This window comes from Nelumbo nucifera, chromosome 3 (assembly GCF_055504915.1).
Source record: "Nelumbo nucifera cultivar China Antique chromosome 3, China Antique-T2T, whole genome shotgun sequence".
Taxonomy (NCBI): domain Eukaryota; kingdom Viridiplantae; phylum Streptophyta; class Magnoliopsida; order Proteales; family Nelumbonaceae; genus Nelumbo; species Nelumbo nucifera.
This window is the reverse complement of record NC_142651.1, coordinates 94,415,134-94,432,887: the sequence shown is the minus strand read 5'-3', so window position 1 is coordinate 94,432,887 and position 17,754 is coordinate 94,415,134. Positions and strand designations below refer to the sequence as shown.

The 17,754-nt window shown below is 38.0% G+C and overlaps 1 protein-coding gene across 5 annotated transcripts; it reads left to right on the top strand.

The window, feature by feature from the left end:
* Window positions 1-14,029: 14,029 nt before the first annotated feature.
* Window positions 14,030-17,754, top strand: LOC104586564 (protein GRAVITROPIC IN THE LIGHT 1). 5 transcript variants are annotated; one of them, XM_010243843.2, is made up of 3 exons: window positions 14,030-14,340; window positions 14,539-14,953; window positions 15,905-17,754. In XM_010243843.2, exon 3 carries the CDS (start codon window positions 15,905-15,907, stop codon window positions 17,252-17,254), a length of 1,350 nt encoding a protein of 449 aa, XP_010242145.1. In that variant the 5' UTR covers window positions 14,030-14,340; window positions 14,539-14,953; the 3' UTR covers window positions 17,255-17,754. The 5 variants fall into 5 exon arrangements, with proteins under 5 accessions (XP_010242145.1, XP_010242147.1, XP_010242146.1 ...); XM_010243845.2 differs by having other exon boundaries at window positions 14,046-14,340; window positions 14,788-14,953; XM_010243844.2 differs by having other exon boundaries at window positions 14,047-14,340; window positions 14,679-14,953.

Sequence of the window (17,754 nt, the reverse complement as noted above, 5' to 3'; positions counted from 1 at the left end):
TCATGGTTGGGGTGGACAAATACCATCCCTACCCCATCCCCCGTCCCCAAAGTTTCGGGTTTCCCCAAATCCTGATTAGTGGTAAAAAAACCTGCTTAAATCGGGGCAAGGCAGAGGCACCCAAGGATGGGTAAAATAGCTATATCTGCCCACACATATTGTGCGCCTCATATATATAAAACATTGGCATGTTCACTCATGATAGATTATTCTTGTATTCACAGCAAATCCTGACACTACAGCTTGTGTACATGCATTCACGAGCTGAACCTATATATTATTTTTCCAAAAGAAACTTATCATGACTCAAAGACCTTGGGTCGAGTTATGCCAATGTTAGTAAGGCTGTAATACATGAAGTTTCGACATCAATGTCAAAAATCCATTTTAAGTGCAGAGGCAAACGTGTTTATATAAATTTCACTAAATTCCATTAAACAATCGTGGTAATCTTTTAGAATTCTGTTAGGGCTGTAATAAGGTTGGATTCAGATCTCCAATCACATCTCAATCCAATATGATTGTTAAAATTCTAAGTTTGAATTCAAGCTAAAATTTGAAAATTTGGACTCCGATAATTTAGATTCAGATTTAATCTGAATTTTATTTACAAGTTTTTTTTGGTATCATATCTTTCTAGTATCATAATTGAATTCCCTATATATATTATACAATAAATTTTTAATTGGATTTGAATTTTAATCTAATCAAAGGGTTAAATCCACATTTAATCTAATTATTAATTGAATTTAAGGACATGCTTGTTTCCTCTTAACTCTTAATCTCTTAAGAGGAATCTTATAACTTTAAGAGAAAAATGGGTATTTGTTTCCTCTTATCTCTTAAAGGGGAATCTTACAATTTTTTTTTGTTTTCTAATAATACCCCTAAAACGCAAACAAAAATTTTCATATATGGGGTTAAAATGGACATTTAACAATTTTCAGAATTCAGAATAACATTCTCTACATTCAGAGTTCGGAAGAAAGAAACGTTCATCAATTCTAATATACCTTTTAATGTAATTATTGCACTTGCAGATGTTAGACGTCAAAGCAATCATGTAGAATCATAAACGTGGTAGCCAATCAGGTGTTACCTATCAAAATTCTTGGGTGGGTTTTGATTGGTCATAACTATTTTTGTACCATGTCTTTCCCCACATCATATATATATATATAGTTTTTAGCTCAAAAGATTTCAAACTTAAAAGGTGCCTTAATTTTTGGGTTATTATTGATAGACAATAAAACTTTAATGGCACAATAATTATCCAAATGCATGTCCTTCGTCATCTTGCCAAAGGGGCCATTTTTAACAGTTGAATATGCTGAACGGAAAATCTTATTGCTTTGTCTTTTAGTAAATAAGTTTTCAAGGTAGTTGTGGACTTCTTAATGGCTGAAACTAAAATTGGGCAGATCGTTATACCTTTGCTTTGAGAATTTTATTATTTAATTGTTTTAACAATTAGAAGACAAAGAAATGCCTTTCAGTTCAGTAACTTCAGCCGTTATCCAACGGCCCTTAAGTGTGTGGGTGCCACAAACTTTTTAGTTTTTCATCCGTTATCGAGTGCCACCTTAGGCTGTGTTTGGTGATTAAGTGGTTATTAAATTAAGCAATTATTTATTTTTACAACCACTTAAAGTTGTTTGGTAACCCATTTGCCAAATCATTTATTGTGTTTTTTTAGCACTTATTGGGGTGGGGATGTTTTATGAGGTATTTTCTCTACAAGTGCTTATGTTAATATAAATGAGAATTTTAGTCATCAGTTCACTCATACATATAAATAATGCTTTTCACATATTATACTATACATTCCAATGAAAAATCACCATATCACCACATTGTGACACATGGGAGCCCACGTAGGCGCACATGGACCCAAATAATAATAATAATAAATATTGATAAATAAAAATAATTAAAAATATAATAAATAATAATACCAATAAAAAATAAAGAAAAAAAATGCAATCACAAATCAAGAAAAAATGCAAACATTTAACTAATTATTCATATAAAAAAATCAAGAAAAATTTTGTAATCACATATTTCAGCATTTTTGTTGCATGATCTTCAACAAAAAATGTCCAAAAAATCCACTTATTCATAGGAATCATCACACAAATAATGCACAAAAAACCCAAAATAAATATTTCGGTTTTCTCATCTATGAAAATCTGAAAAATCAATCAGCCAAATATTCATATAAAAAAAAACAAAAAACAACATCAAAGATGGAGGTGGTTCATTTGGGCGAACTGACCTTCGTTCGTCGGCATTTGAACGGTGGGTTGTCGCTGTTAAACTTGCCTAAAACAGATCTGAGAACACAAAAAGGAGAGGAGTTTCAAACGTTAAAAAACCCATAAAACTAGTTCAAATCAAAGAAAAAATGCATAAAATGGTACACAATGGCAAAACGATTGGTTTGCCGGTCGCCAAGGTGGTTCATGTGGTGCCGCCCCTGTGTCTCTTGCATTCGAATGGAAGAAAACCCTAGTGTGGGGGGTATAATGGGGATTTAAAAAAATTCCTAGGGACTGAATTGTCCCATATTATTCAAATAAACACTTCTCCAATAAGTACTGAAAAAAAAGCAACTAACAGGTTACTTTTTGTATAAGTGATTCTTTTTTATTAGTGATTTTTTTACTAAACATGCATAAATACTTAATTACCTCTTAAAGTGTGATCCCAACACTTAGAATACTAAGTGAAATCAAACAGTGTCTTAGTTTTTATAAGAAAACTGAGAAGAAAGAATTTTTGGACTAATTTGTTTTCTTCGTCCACTCAGTAAGGTATTGGTGGACAATGAAATATGGGAGATGGAGTTAAAATTGTTTGATGCAACGATAAAATTGTTTGATGCATCGGTTGTATGATACAGCGAAAGACAAAATCGATTGAATGTAAAAACACAATTTATAAAACGTGAACCAATCAAAAATAAATAAATTTTAATGTGATTTATTGATATCTTAGGAATTGGAGATACCACTTTGTGCCAAAACAAAAGAATGGAAAGGTTAATAAGTCACTATCAAATTCACTCCTCCCAAGACCCCCCAGCTAATAGGAAAAGCCATGTCTGTTGGTACCCTCTAACCGGAGCTTTCATGCATGATAAATTGGTACTAGCAGAAATGGAGAGAAACTGTGTTTATTCAGAAAGTTTGGACCACGACCATCATTATTGATTCTCAAATCTAAGGTGGTGTTTGAGTATGTGTTTAAAAGTTTATCTGAAAAATTTAGATCACGGGCCATCCATCGTTGAACATGCTCAAACGCGCTTTAGATGTATCCAAAAGTCTAAAATGCCCCTAATGATATTTGAATAGACAATGTGTGTCCCTTTTTAAAGCAAATTTCTTTTCATTCTACTTCTTGAGCAACAAAGGGATTTGCCGCACTGTCCAACCACCTCACTGCCCGACCGACACACCTAACCATCGGCGATGCAGGGGACAAGTCTCTCGGCGATCTAAGTTTCCGTTCTACTGGCGGTCTATATCCCAGCAATCAACGACTGTCAAGCAATCTATACTCCATTCTCCCGACGACCATCGCTGACTCATTTCTTGGCACATTTTTTCTGATGCCAAAAATTGTGATGGCAGAGAGAGAGAGAAATGGAAATATTTGCTCTCGATTAGTAGCTAAAAAACCATTTGATTGCTAGAATAGACTTTTTAAGCGGGCATCGTGTTTTTTTTTTTTTTTTTTTCTCATTAGGGTTCCCACAGGGTTTGATTACTAGAATAGATTTTTGCTCTATGTTCTCTCATTTTCTTCTTCTGATGGGGGTAGAGTTCGGTTTTGTTGGTCTCTCTTCCCTGTCTTTCCGCCACCGTCATTGCAACTCTCATAGCGGCGATAAATACCCTCTCCCCTGTCTTCCTATTTTCCAATTTTATTCTTATTTTAATAAATAATGTTTTTTTTATAATTAATTTGTATTTAATAGTTTTAAGATATTAATAAATAATTATTTTTATTAATTATTAAATATTTTAATATTTTAAGATATTAATTTGCTAATTAGTAAATATCTATTTTTCATTGCTTCATGGACTTTATTACTATTTTTATTATTATTTTAACTTTTAATAATTTATTTTTAATTTATAAATTAGCTGCATCTCCTCCAATGCCTTGTACTCATTGACGGCTTCCTTAGCGGCCTCCTGCCTCAACCTGTCTCGCTCAGCCTTAAGCTCAACGATCTCTCACTTAAGCTCCCAGACAAGACTAGCCTGCTCGGCCACCTCCCTCTCCAGTGCGGTCGACCGCTCCCCAACGGCCTAAAGCTCGGCCAACTGGGCCTTCTGCCGTAGGTACTCGGAGTGTTCTTGCTCGTATGATGATCGAGGGTCTTGGAGATGATCATCCTGCGCGACCGCCGCACAAGCATTTTGCAGACGAACATGATAAGTATACCGAAAAGGAGAGCAAAACACAAGGAATAAGAAGAAGAGGATTTACTCGAGTAGTAGACCGCAACAGTGCACACTTCAAGTCTCCGCTACCAACCTCGACCAGTTCCCGAGCTATTGACATTGTCATGATTCCCCGCGGTAACTGCTCGGGAACCCTAGGTGTCTCCAAATTATCATCCACACAAACTGACCACCTCGGCACGTGCAGACCCAAGCTGTTGCCTGCCTCAGTTACCGATGCACCTACGGGACGGCGGACCCTTCAGGGTCAACCACGACAACGTCGTCCTCCTTGACCTCCCGCTACCGAACTCTTCTTCACCAACGAGCCGCCCTATCCTCGGATCATGGCCACTCTTCTGCCTCGGGACGAGCCTCCGATTGCACACTGGCTCGTTCCTGCCTTTGTCGGAGCACCTTCATCTGGCGAACGATCTCTTCCTTGCTGGCCATACTCACACCTGCAACACAGGATACCTAAGGTAAGTACAAAGTAGGCAAGGTAAAGGAAACAGACCAGCCACCCTTTCCATCAGCCCGGCGAACATCAGCATCTCTGAGCATGTGTAAACGAAAACATCGATTTCGTGGGTCATGCTCAGGGCCGACCTCTCCTCCCAAGTAAGCGCCAAACACTGGGGTTGTGGCAAAGTCGTCCTCGGCCCCCGCAGCTTGGCAAGAAAAGGGAGACCCTCGGGGATGCGCATAAAGAAGAACGACTCCTTCTAGTGCTTCATAGAAGAAGGGGCCTTGACCAACGACCGAATATTCCGCCGAGTGGAGAAGTAATAGTACCCCTACTGGTGGTGTTTCAGTTGGAGCATATAGCTCACCATCCCCAGGGTTAGTTCGATATCGCAGACGATACAGTGGGACATAAGGTCGAGCAAAAAGCTGAAGGATTTCGGCATCAGCTGCATCGACAACACCATGTACCAGTTTAGCACCTCGACGAACCCCTCGCTCAACAGGAACCTCAGCCCTGCCTCCAAGCTGTGCTCATAAACACACAACTCACCGGGCTGAGCATCAATGGCCATCTCCCCAGGCAGTGGACACCTCATTTGGTATTCCGCGGGAATGGCATACGTAGCTTGGATCCAAGCCATATCCTTGGGCGCCAAGACGCCGGGCGTGGTACCGAACCGGTGACCTGCCTGAAGAGGAAGCTCCGCCTCCATCCCGGAGGGACCAGCTTTGGCTTCCTCAACTTCGGCAGCCACGAAATCTCTCAACTCAGGCTCGTAGGTTGAGCCGCGAGAAGAGCTGGAACCAGAACTATTGGAGGACCCGGATGAGGAAGAGGACTGACGAAATGAAGAGGACATACCGGACAATTTACGGAGCTGAAGAGCGAAAGCTACCAATCTATCTACCGAGCTATCCGCCGAGCTGTCTACCGAGCTATCTACCGAACTATATGACCGACGAATCTGCCGAGCCTTGAATGCCAAACACTCTTGCAAGCAATACTGAGGATAGGGGCCCCCCTCTTCCCTTTCATAACCATCAGGGGCACAGACCGAGGAGAGATCAAAGGTGCAGATGAAGCACCTCAAAAACCGAAGGAGGCCTCGAAAACCGACGTGACACCCTCGGCAGGCAGTGGTTGCGCCCATTAATTGCGCCGATTCAACTACAGTACCAGTCCAGCCTTTGACATGGATCCTCGGCTAGGGCATTCAAATCCTCAGCTAGGCCACTCAAATCCTCGGCTAGGCAGCTTACGGCCACAAGGCCGCGCAGTAGTTTGGCCGAGTACTCCCCCTCCTCGACAACAGAGCTGGGAGAGTGGTTCGGGAACCAAAATTTTGGTTCTCATTTAAGTTCTTTAGCCGACAATTGGAGGACTCCCCGACAAGGACCAACACGGCGCGGACGATACGCATGCTTGAAAGTTCCTTAGCCAAGCAACGAACCTAGGGAACCTTATCCCTTGGCTTCGGAGCTGGGGGAGTGATGTTGGGGACATGGCTGAGCTGGCCTAGAGGCCCATGGCCATCTGTCACAGCTCGGCCACGTCGGCATAGTCCGATCGAGCTACGACATTACCATGATCCCGCCGACCATGTCAGCTACGCTCCTCACGGATAAGCCCGCCTAGCGGATAGGGATGGGAAGACAACTTCGCCGAGGAGTAGGATTCTACCCCCTACAACCTCGGCGGGGAACTCTGCCCTGATTTCCCTAGAAACCTACTCCAATCAAGATACAGACCCTCTGGCTACAAAAAGATACTCCATGCTCGAGGTAAGGGACTCTCCCAACTTCTAACACCCATACAACTAATTAGCCCGAACCAACATCCCTATAGCTCAGCCTGGCCATCCACCACCTCTTACTGACTTGAGCGTCGAAGTACTTACCTGGGGATAATTCCTCGGGCCTCTGACTTCTTCCTTGATCGTAGGTCTTGAAGCGCGGCCTCGTCCTTGAAGCTCGGCCCCGACCTACTAGCAAGGATTATCTGATTGCCATCCTCGATTCATGCACTACCTCAAATTGAGCAGCATCAATAAAGTAAGCAATTCACCAAAATATGGTAGAGAGATTCAATGCTGGTGATTTTTGGAATATGGCAGTAGCACATTAAATGAGAATGGTATCTCATGTCTACACATAATGAAATCAATGTGTAGATCTATATACAAACAAAGATAAAGATGAGACACAAAGGTGAGATAGAATGAGAATGGGCCCAGAACAACATTTATTAGAAAGGCTAGCAACAGCAGACTTTTGGGAAAGGGTTATGTCCCCAACTAAAGTATCCATCTTTTCCATTCAAACAAAAAGAGAAAAATTGAAAAAAAAAAATATAGCATAACCCTCATTTTTTATTAATTCAAAATTTATTAGTGGAGAACAATGAAGAAAGAATATTAATTTCTAATGTTCTTTATCCCTCTTATTATGATTGAAACTTAGATTTTTGGCCTGTTAAAAATATAAAAGTTGAAAATGAAAGAAAAAGGCAAATGCAATTTAGCTTTGTATCAAAGTACCAACAAAAAGGGTGAAAATAAAGAAAAGGAAAGTATGCTTATGCCAGCTGTTTAGATCTATCTCCACTTTAGGACACTCAACTTTAAATGAGTGTTTTCAACCAGTTGTTGACATCGTCATTGAACCATTCTTGGTTACAATTTCAGGTTGGATTACTAAAAACTGTTTACTTGGTTAAAACCCATTCAACCAGGTGCATGGTTGAATTGTTGACAATCTAGTATAATAGAGATAAAAGTGATGTTTGGTATGTCTGAAAAATGTTTGTATTTGATTTATTTTTAAAACGGATAAAAAGTGGTTGATAAACGTTTATTTATTATTATTTGACAGTTAGATGTTATTAGGTGTTACATAAGTAGAATAGTGATAAACGCTTTGGTGTTGAGGAAAATATTAAAATGAAGCTTCTCCAAAAAGTATGCCTTACACATAAATCGAGAAAAACATTTATTTGGTAGACATTCTTACCAAATAGCATTTTGGGACAAAAACCCACATGGCAATGAGCTAACACCTATTTTAAAACGCTGCTTTAAATGTGTAAGAAAATGCCATTTTTAAAATCTAATTCTAGTTTACAATAAAGGTAAATCTATAATGATGGAGAGGTATCTTAGCTCAAGAGCTTTGAGTCTTTGATTAGTCAAAACCCCATAAATTTAATTTTGATGAATACCAACTGATTGATTATAAGTTTCTTAGATATTATGTTTTTCCGATATGCTTGTTATACATGGAATAAAGTAGATCAAATAGTATGTGGATTTCATAATTTGACAATTTTAAAACATATGATGATTTACTTTAAAATGTATTTTGTTATACATGTGTAAAGGCCTATACATGTAGAATAACTGGGATTTATACAAGCTCTCAACACCTTGTTGCACAACGATTAAAATACCTATAAAGCCTATTCTTCATTTTCAAGTTTTAAATATTCAAAAATTAAAAGAAAAATCTTTACATCAGTGTATCCATGTATATCTGGATACACCAATAGTCATTTAGTTGGGCTGAATGGGATTTCCGTTCCCATTTCTGGCAGAATGGCATTCTCCCATTTGAGGGAATGGTCATTCCGACCCAAGGATTAAAATATTGATTGAGGTATATTGGTGTACCCAGATATGCATGGATATATTGATACAACGATTTTTAAATATTTAAAACTTTAAAATATTGGCCATGGGTATTGGCCATATTGATATCTATTGATACTTACTTGAGGGCATTGGGTGTATCAACATTTTAATCATTATTCTTGCACTTCTTCCCTTGGGAAAGAGAATCTCATTACCCCAATTGGTCTAAAAACAAGAAAAGGACAAATTATTTAAAAATCTCCCAAACCCTATTTCTCTTTATGTGATGCCAATCCTTTTAAGGAATCATGCATATCTTATTGAATCCAATTCTAATTTCTGTTTCAACCAAACAAGCAGGGGAATAGGCGATTTTGATTCTGATTCCAATCATGAACAAAATGAACCCTAGGTCGATCTAGTAAATCCAGACTCTAAATACATATGCATACTTCAATATGTTCTACATAAATAATATATAAAGAGCACATCATTTTTTAGTTTGCAATTTTTGTAATGTGTATATATATATATATATATATATATATTTGTTTTCTAAACCGAACTGTACATGAATTTTTCTATTGTACTTATTATGCTATGTATTTTTTTTTTATATAATCATCACATTTAGATTTTGAAGAGTAGATAACATTTTATCCCAATTTGAAAGTAGATTTTAAAAATGGCATTTTCTTGTATATCCATTATCCACAATTGGCTATCACTTAAAGTGGAGCTACACATGAAAAGTTAGGTATTGTATGGCAATTGGCAAGTCTTTTTAGGAAGATCTTCTGATAGATTAGATAACTTAGTTAGACAAAAGACATACATGTCAAGTTTTTTGGCTCTTTTGGGTTTTTCTACACTGGAACCGGATCTAGTAGGCACAACAAAGGAAGCACGTTAAATGAGCACTGATAGATGTTTTGACAACTGTCAAAAATGGATATTAATCCTTTTCAAGTGTAGGCTGGGGGTATTATAGGTTGTATTTGGTTTGAAGGAAAAAGTAGAGAAATGAAAGGAAAGGTAGAGAAACCCATACAAGCTTGTTTGTAAAGGTTCCCCTACCTTTTCTTTCTTTTCCCTACTTTTTCCTTTAAACCAAGCATAACCTTAAGGAACAGGTGTCAAAAAAATTTCCAAGTGCTCATTTACCGTGCCTACTTGATCCGAGCTGTGAGTCTGTCACCGTGTGACCATGCCTCTTATGGTCTTTCTGGCTTTCGGTTACAAAACAAAAAAAAGATCGACTTTTGGGCTTCCAAACTTGTCAAAACCCAAAAGACGGCATGAAAGCATTTGCCAAATACCGCCTTAGTCTAAAGGGTACTTTTCCCCACATTAAAAAAAAAAAAAACTTCATCTGATCTCTCTTCAACAATAATAAAAGTCAATTTAAATGCCATCGGAAATCTAAATAACATACTAGAAGCAGAGGTTGAATGCAAAGAAGACTCACTCAAAATTTCAATCAGAAGTAAAATTTTACAAAAATTTTGGTTAATATATGACAAAATTCAGAAACCTCCATATCAGTTACATCTTCGGGTTGGATGTTTTTGTTTCTTTGTAAAATCTAAAATAAAGAATATTTTTTCAGACCGGAATATTTCAACAACTATTTCTGCCTCTTTTATCATAAAAACCTTTTTTCCCTTCCATTTGTTTTGTTTTGATGTAAATGACAGGAAAACAAAGCTTTTATTGTAAAAAGAAGGGAAAAAAATATAATTCTCATATTTCATTTTTCTCCTTTGATTTCACATAGAAATAGAGTTTAATTCTACCTGATAGATTGAGTCAACTGAACCGATTATCTTGATTCTGGTTCAATTCTACGGTTAATGTCCCAATTAATCATTGGGTTGGGATGGGTTCTTATTATTCTGAACTGATTATTAATAATATATAAAGGTCTTCTGGTTTTTCTTGTAAGCTTTGTTATATTTTGTTTTAAAAAGGTAAATTTAGGAGGTATTCTATAGGTTGAAAAATTAGTGGGTGTGGATCCACACCACAGTTTACAACTGTTCTAAATAGTGTATAAATTGTGTAAATGAGACTAATTCACTCTCACAATTGGGTTTTGTAGGTGTGGGTTGTTCCACACCATATTTTTTGATTCTACGTATCTCATATATATACATTTTATGAATGATCTACACAGTCCATCACAAATGTCTAATTTTTGCATTTTATATGATAAATAAATTGAAAAAAAAGGTATTGATAAATTAATATTGACCAATAAACATTATTTTTAATAAAAAAGATACTAAAATAATTAAAAAAATGTTATTTTAATGATAAAAACATTAAAAAATTAATATTTAAATAAATAAATAAGAGTGGAAAAGGAGAACTGCTGGAATTGTGTTATAATTAAAAAAAATAAAATTTAAAAATTATTATATCAAAATTTAAAATTTAAAAAGAAAGAAAAGTATGTAAAAGAGATGTATTGTATCAAAATAGAATGTATAAATGTTGTGGACCAGTCACATCCACAAGATATGTGTGGCCGAAATTTTGGGTTGTGGACGAAAACGATCCACCATATACTGTGGACTGCACCCATCCATAGCCCACTGAACACTGTGACCATCTTGTAGCCTGAACCGAAATGGGTCATCCATGAGATGACCACAAAACCAAAAACCACCTTACTAGTCAATATATAAGACAATTTTGGTTAAGAACACTTATTTAAGACTATCCTATTTTATTGAAAATTGGTTTTGGATATTTATATTGCATTTTTATAAAAAAATATGTATATATATGACACAAATAGATGGAATTTTTGTTTTTCTTTATATAAATTGTCATATAATTTATCAAAATTTTCTGAAATTAAATGAAATTCGATTAAATTTGAATATCCAACATCCTTAATAAATTTAAATTCAAACCAATATTTCTAAAGTACAATCAAATCTTTGGATAGAATCCATAATTTGTATCACTACTCCCAAAACCGTTCCATATGAATCCATACAGTATCTTGCATAGCACATCTCTCACCGTGCATTAGAAACATCCCCCATCAATCTGAGATCGGCTTCTATCAAGGTAAATTTATATCTAGACCAATACTCTTTTATAATCTTACATTAGGAATATCTCCCATGAAATAAAGCACACAAGTATAAAGATATTCTCAATGCATGGCAATAAAAACTGACCAAATGGGCTTTGCCTGACTGAAGCCGAACCAATGCATGGTGACGGGTCCACTTTTTCGGTGACCCCAATTTAATAGTGAGATGTCTAGTGTAGGATCAAGTTGATTGGGTGTTGATCCTGTTGGAACGTGTTTTGTGGCGGGAGATCCAAACTCGGTGGAATGTGGAGTGAAGCTTGCTGAGTGGTGAGCCAATGCAAATTCTTCCAACATGTTCTCTGATACATGTAAGTAAGGAATTGGGATATGCTCTTTACACATGGTGCCTTACAATGACGGGAACATCCCACCGTGTTAGGGGTGGCAACGAGCTGAACTTTTCACGAGCTGTTCGAGCTCGAGCCAAATTCATTGGCTTGATTAATAAATGAGTTGAGCTTGAGCCTACTAGAGTTTGGCTCGTGAAGCTCGTGAGCCGGCTCGAATATATATATATATATATATATATATATATATATATATATATATATATATATATATATTTGATATTTAACATATATAATATATAATAATATATAATAAAATTATAGAAAAATATTATAATTCTTAATTTTTAAATATCAAATAAAAAATATTTTTATGTATAGTTTTTTATTTTTATAAAATATTTTTTCTCAAAATCGAGCTCGAGCCGAGCCGAGCTCAAGCTTATGAATTTTTGACTCGAGTTGAGCTCGAGCCTTGTACTATTGGGCTCGGCTCGGCTCGGCTTGAATCCACTCCTAGGGGTGAGCATTCAGTTTAATTGGTTAAAAATTGAACCAAATAAATAAAAAATTTAGAAACCAAACTAAAAAAATTAAAGCCGAACCGAACCGAATTATAGAAAAACCGAAATAATCAAAACCAAAAATTTTGGTTAAAACCAAATTTTAATAATATATACTTTATTAAATATATTATAATATATAATATATGTTATATGTTATGAAATCAGATTTTATTATATTATATATTAATATATAAGTATATAATATATTATTATTATTATATGTTACATATTATATATTATATACTACACATAATAATAGAAAGTTCGGTTAATTCAGTTAACCGAATTTCTAATTCTAAAACCGAAACCAAAAACTGCATTAATCAAAAGTCAAATTAATTGAACCAATTTAACCAAAACCTGAAAAGACCGAACTGAAAAAACCAAAACCAAATTTTTTTATTCGATTTTTCATTTTAACCGAATAATGTTCACCCCTATGGGGATGTTTGGAACTGTGGCCATTTTTCAAAAAAACGGTGTCACGTCGGATCCACATAGGCGTTTCAACAAACATCCATGTATCTCATTGTTTGGTTCAACCGATTATTAAAAAATTGGGCATGCCTTAAAAATCGGGCCCCCACTGATGCGTGAAATGCCAATGCATCGGTGAATTGCTTCCCCCAATGGTTGACTGATATAAATGTGGTGCTTACCTGTCATCACATATAAATGATGATAATAGTCACCTTAACAAACAACATAGTGTTACTCACTACTTACTTGGCAAAAACATTTTTTTGTGAAAAACAAGTTTTAGAAGATTGAGCGTTTTTTATTAAAAATCAGTCCCAAAAAACGTATACGCTTCCAAACAATATGTATATCGTGCATTAGAAACTATCTCCCGTAAATAATAACACGTAAATACGGGAGATGTTCCCACTACACGATGGGATGTACCTGTGAGATCGGTGTGAAGCGACCTGTGTGAAGAGCAAATCCGGTCTTGGGAGTTCGAAACTGAATCTGATGGTAAAAACGTGTTGGAACGTATTGGGTTGGGAGCGGATCCGGACTACGGTCACATGCCAACGATGTGACCTCTCCCGATCAAAATCCAGCTGGACGCTTTTCTGTTACTAATGATGAATTTACACAAACGCCCCTATGAGTTTTGTTCTTTTCCTTACGAAATTTCTCAAAAATAGCCTAGAAAGATTCGATGGTCCCCTTCCGTATACCACCAATAAGGAAAAACCATCATCATGGTCCCTCCTAAAACAATAAATTATGATCATCGTAGATCTCGTACGTGGACCCCACAGACTTAAGTGGGTCTCCCCCCTTAGAACTCTAAAACGTCGTCTGATAGGAGAGGCGGACCCCTAGATCAAATAGCTTGTCGTATGACGAAAATACCCTCGCGATTAATTGACGCAGACGCTGTTGACATTCTGGGGACATTCTTATGTCGAGTGAATTTTATAAATTCTTCAGAAAAAATATTTTGGTAACTAGATTTAAAAAAAATGGAAGGGTATATTTGTAATAAAATTTAATATAATTGACTGAACCTAGGGTTCTCTGTTTCCAGCATTTTTTTATTTTCGGACTCTGCCTTACCCTTCTTCTTTTAGTCTCGTCTCCTTCTCGAGACGCGACTGTAAACGAGAGACTTTGAGCTTTCACAGTAACGCACAGGACTTCAGTTCAAAGAGTTGATTTTGGGTTCGTTTTCATTGGAGTAGAGATTGGAAATCAGGTCAGAAAAAGAGAAGTTCTTGTTTAAGAAATGTCGAATGTCAGCGATTCATCAATGAAGACTTCAACTTAGTTGAATGCCATTTCCAGAATTGCGAAGCAGATAAGCTTCTTTAAAGGGTAAGTGAGAGCTTCGTTTTATCGTTTTCGACAAAGATTTAACAAGGTTTCCCACCATTCTCCTCCATTCTTTTTGTTCTGGATTTTTTCTACTACCTCAGTCGAACTTATTGACACGATTTCATCAAACTGAAATATTTCTTGGGGGTTGTGGGTTTTGGTCGTCCCACTGGTCTGTTTCCATAAACGATCTCACAGGTGTTGAAACTGGAAACCTGATAGGCGAAGAAATGGTTCTGCTTTGCTCATAACGCACCTGGGGGAGGTCTTTTCTAGGGTTTTTGTTATTTCGATTTGTTGTTCCTTGACAAGTTCTTTTTTTTTTTTTTGACTTTCAGAAATAGATCTTTTCCCTTTGTTGCTTGTTTCCATTTTCTGAGAAAGCTTGTGGAGAAGGAAAAGATTTTCTTTTCATTTAGTATTAGTCTTGGGTTTCTTGTATCCCAGAGGAAATCTCAAAGCTTCCCCGGTTCTCGTCTGAGTTGTAGACAGAGGTCGCCATTGGAGGATATCTTCCCCTGTTTTCGTCCATTGTCTTCCCCTGTTTCACGCTAAATGCAGGGAGCCGGTGAAGGGGCGACGATTTCTCGGCAATTTTGATTTTCGAGGGCAGGTACGGTAATTTCAAAATTCTCGTGAATTGGAATCGTGGTTAATTACTTAATTAGACTTCGTATCTAGCGCTCTACGGTTTTATAATGGTACATTAATCATAGATGTACGTTGAATGTACTTGGCCCCACAAAGACCCTCCCACACCCCGGTCTATCGACTCATCAGACGGTCCTATTTTCATTTGGCCGACATTTTCGTTATGTGGTCAATCGGATATGTCCTTTCCGCCCATCTAACGGCTGAGATTAGCGTCTCTTCCTTCGCTGCGTGTACTTCACTGTATTGGTCGGTTACTCGGTTCACTTATTATTTTGTCATTAAACAGTAATTAATTTGTCTTTTCACCTTGAATTTAAATGCACTCGTTGTCTCACGCCTAGCGTAATCACCGCCTTCGTTCTGGTTATCTGAACCGTCCATTTGGCGTTACGACGTTCATTCAGAGAGTGGCCCACTTGATTGGGTGGCAGAGATTAATCGATATTTCTCGGGGAAGTATGTGTAGGGTCCACCAGCCATCATGTAGTATCTATTAAGAGTTATCGTAAGGTTGAGAGGTTGTTGGGTCGCTTCTCTCTCTGTTCTCTGTTCCTGTCTCGGTTTCGAGATGATGAAACTCTGTTCATCTTTTTCTTTTTTTCCCGCGTATAAAATCTACTTTTAGACTTGAAAAGAGCGAAAATCGGAAGCTCTGTGTGAAAAGCTGAAGAAAAATCCATGCCACCACCAGCACAGTACCACCTCCATTGGCCTCGGTCGCAGAGTTAAAGCGATATATCCTTTTCTCTGTCTGAGTCCGGCTTTTCTTCGAACACTCTCGTCTGTTCTTTCTGAAAGGCTTTTATCTTCTTCCCGTTGGAGATCACACGTCGAGATCCTTAGGCCATTATTGTTTTTAGTTCCCTTCTTTAGTATCAGCATCTGGGTCTGATTATTCATTCTGTTTCAGATGGATTCCGTTAAGCCGGCGGCGGCGAACTCGAACGTCGCCGGGTTAGTGCGCAGTTTTGCTAAAGCACTTCGCTTTAAGGCCGTGGGAGTCGCGCCTGATGATGGAGTTAAGAGGTTGAAGTTCCGGGAGGAGAAGGCAAAGAGTGGTCCATTAACAGGGCATCGATCTCAGCCTTTTGCGGATAAAGATGAAGATGAGAAGCTTCGGAATAGAGCTGCCCTGGAGGCTTTCCTTGCGACACTCTTTGCTAGCATTTCGTCTGTGAAAGCTGCTTATGCCCAGCTCCAGATAGCTCAGTCCCCTTATGATGCTAATGGTATTCAAACTGCAGATGCGGTGGTAGTGTCTGAGCTGAAGCATCTCTCCGAACTGAAACAGTGTTACTTGAAGAAGCAGATCGTTCCTTCTTCTGAGGTTACACCGTTGTTGGCTGAAATTCAAGAGCAGAAAAATCTCTTGAAGACTTATGAAATCATGGTGAAGAAGTTTGAGTCCCAGCTTAAGCTCAAGGACTCTGAGATTACGTTTCTGAGAGAGAAATTAGAGGAGTCTGATAGACAAAACAGATTGATTGAGTGGAAGCTAAATCCAAGTGGGCCTTTATCCGTTCTAGATGATCTGCACTTGTCGGGCTTGAATCCAAACCATTTTATTACGGTTCTGCGACATGTCATTAAGTCGATTAAGAGCTTTGTCAAACTTATGATCGACCAGATGGGTACAGCAGGGTGGCATATTGATGAGGCAGCAAGTTCAATTGAACCTGGTGTCGCCTACTGCAAGCCCGAAGACAGGAGCTGTGTTTTTGAATATTTTGTCTGTCGAGAGATGTTTGATGGTTTCCATCAGCCAAATTTTTCTCTTCCCGTGGAGCCATTGTCCGAAAAGAAACAAATGCAACGCCATTTCTTTGACAAGTTCACAGAAATGAAGTCTATAAGAGTGAAGGAGTTTTTGTCACGGAATCCAAATTCGACATTTGGGAAATTCTGCCGGGCCAAGTACTTGCGCCTTGTACATCCAAAGATGGAAGCTTCCTTCTTCGGTGACCTGAACCAGAGAAACATAGTAAACTCCGGCGGGTACCCAGGTACTCCATTCTTTGCTACGTTTGCAGAAATGGCAAAGAGGGTTTGGTTCCTGCATTGCTTGGCCTTCTCGTTCGAGCCCGAAGCCTCTATATTTCAGGTGAGGAAGGGGTCCCGTTTCTCAGAAGTATACATGGAGTCTGTAAACAATGATGCATTCTTCTCATCCAGCAACCCCAATGTGGCTTTCACCGTCATCCCTGGGTTCAAGATCGGCAAGACTGTTATACAGTGTCAGGTGTATCTGTCTTCAGCTTGATCTCAGGTGAACATCGGGGCGAACCTACCGCTGAACTGATGTTGATCGTCTGATGCCACCGTTGTTTCCTTTTCCTCGGCCGACCAGTACCTGACAAAGCTGCATCAGCAGTTCAGGAATCTGGGTCCACCCGTGAAGAGGGGGCAGAGGGACTCTGATCTGGAATTTGGAGCGTAGAGGGAAAAAGGTGAGCTCAGTTGCTCAGGTTGTGGGGACCCGACATGGTTTTCTGGGTTCCTCTCTTTGTTTTGTGGCGAAAAAACATAACATTGTATGGTCTTCTGTTGGAATATACGCCATTTTGTTATTTCCCTCCTTTTGGAGAGATTTTGTTAATAGCCAAGCAACCAAGCAACAACAGAGCTTGCAAGAAAACACTTTCATTGTTAACTAATCTTGGCCTAATATAAACATTTTTCTAATTTTTGTTTGTATATATGTATGTAATCGTCGAAGTGATGATGGAAATTTTTAATTGAACATCTTTTGATTTGGGATCA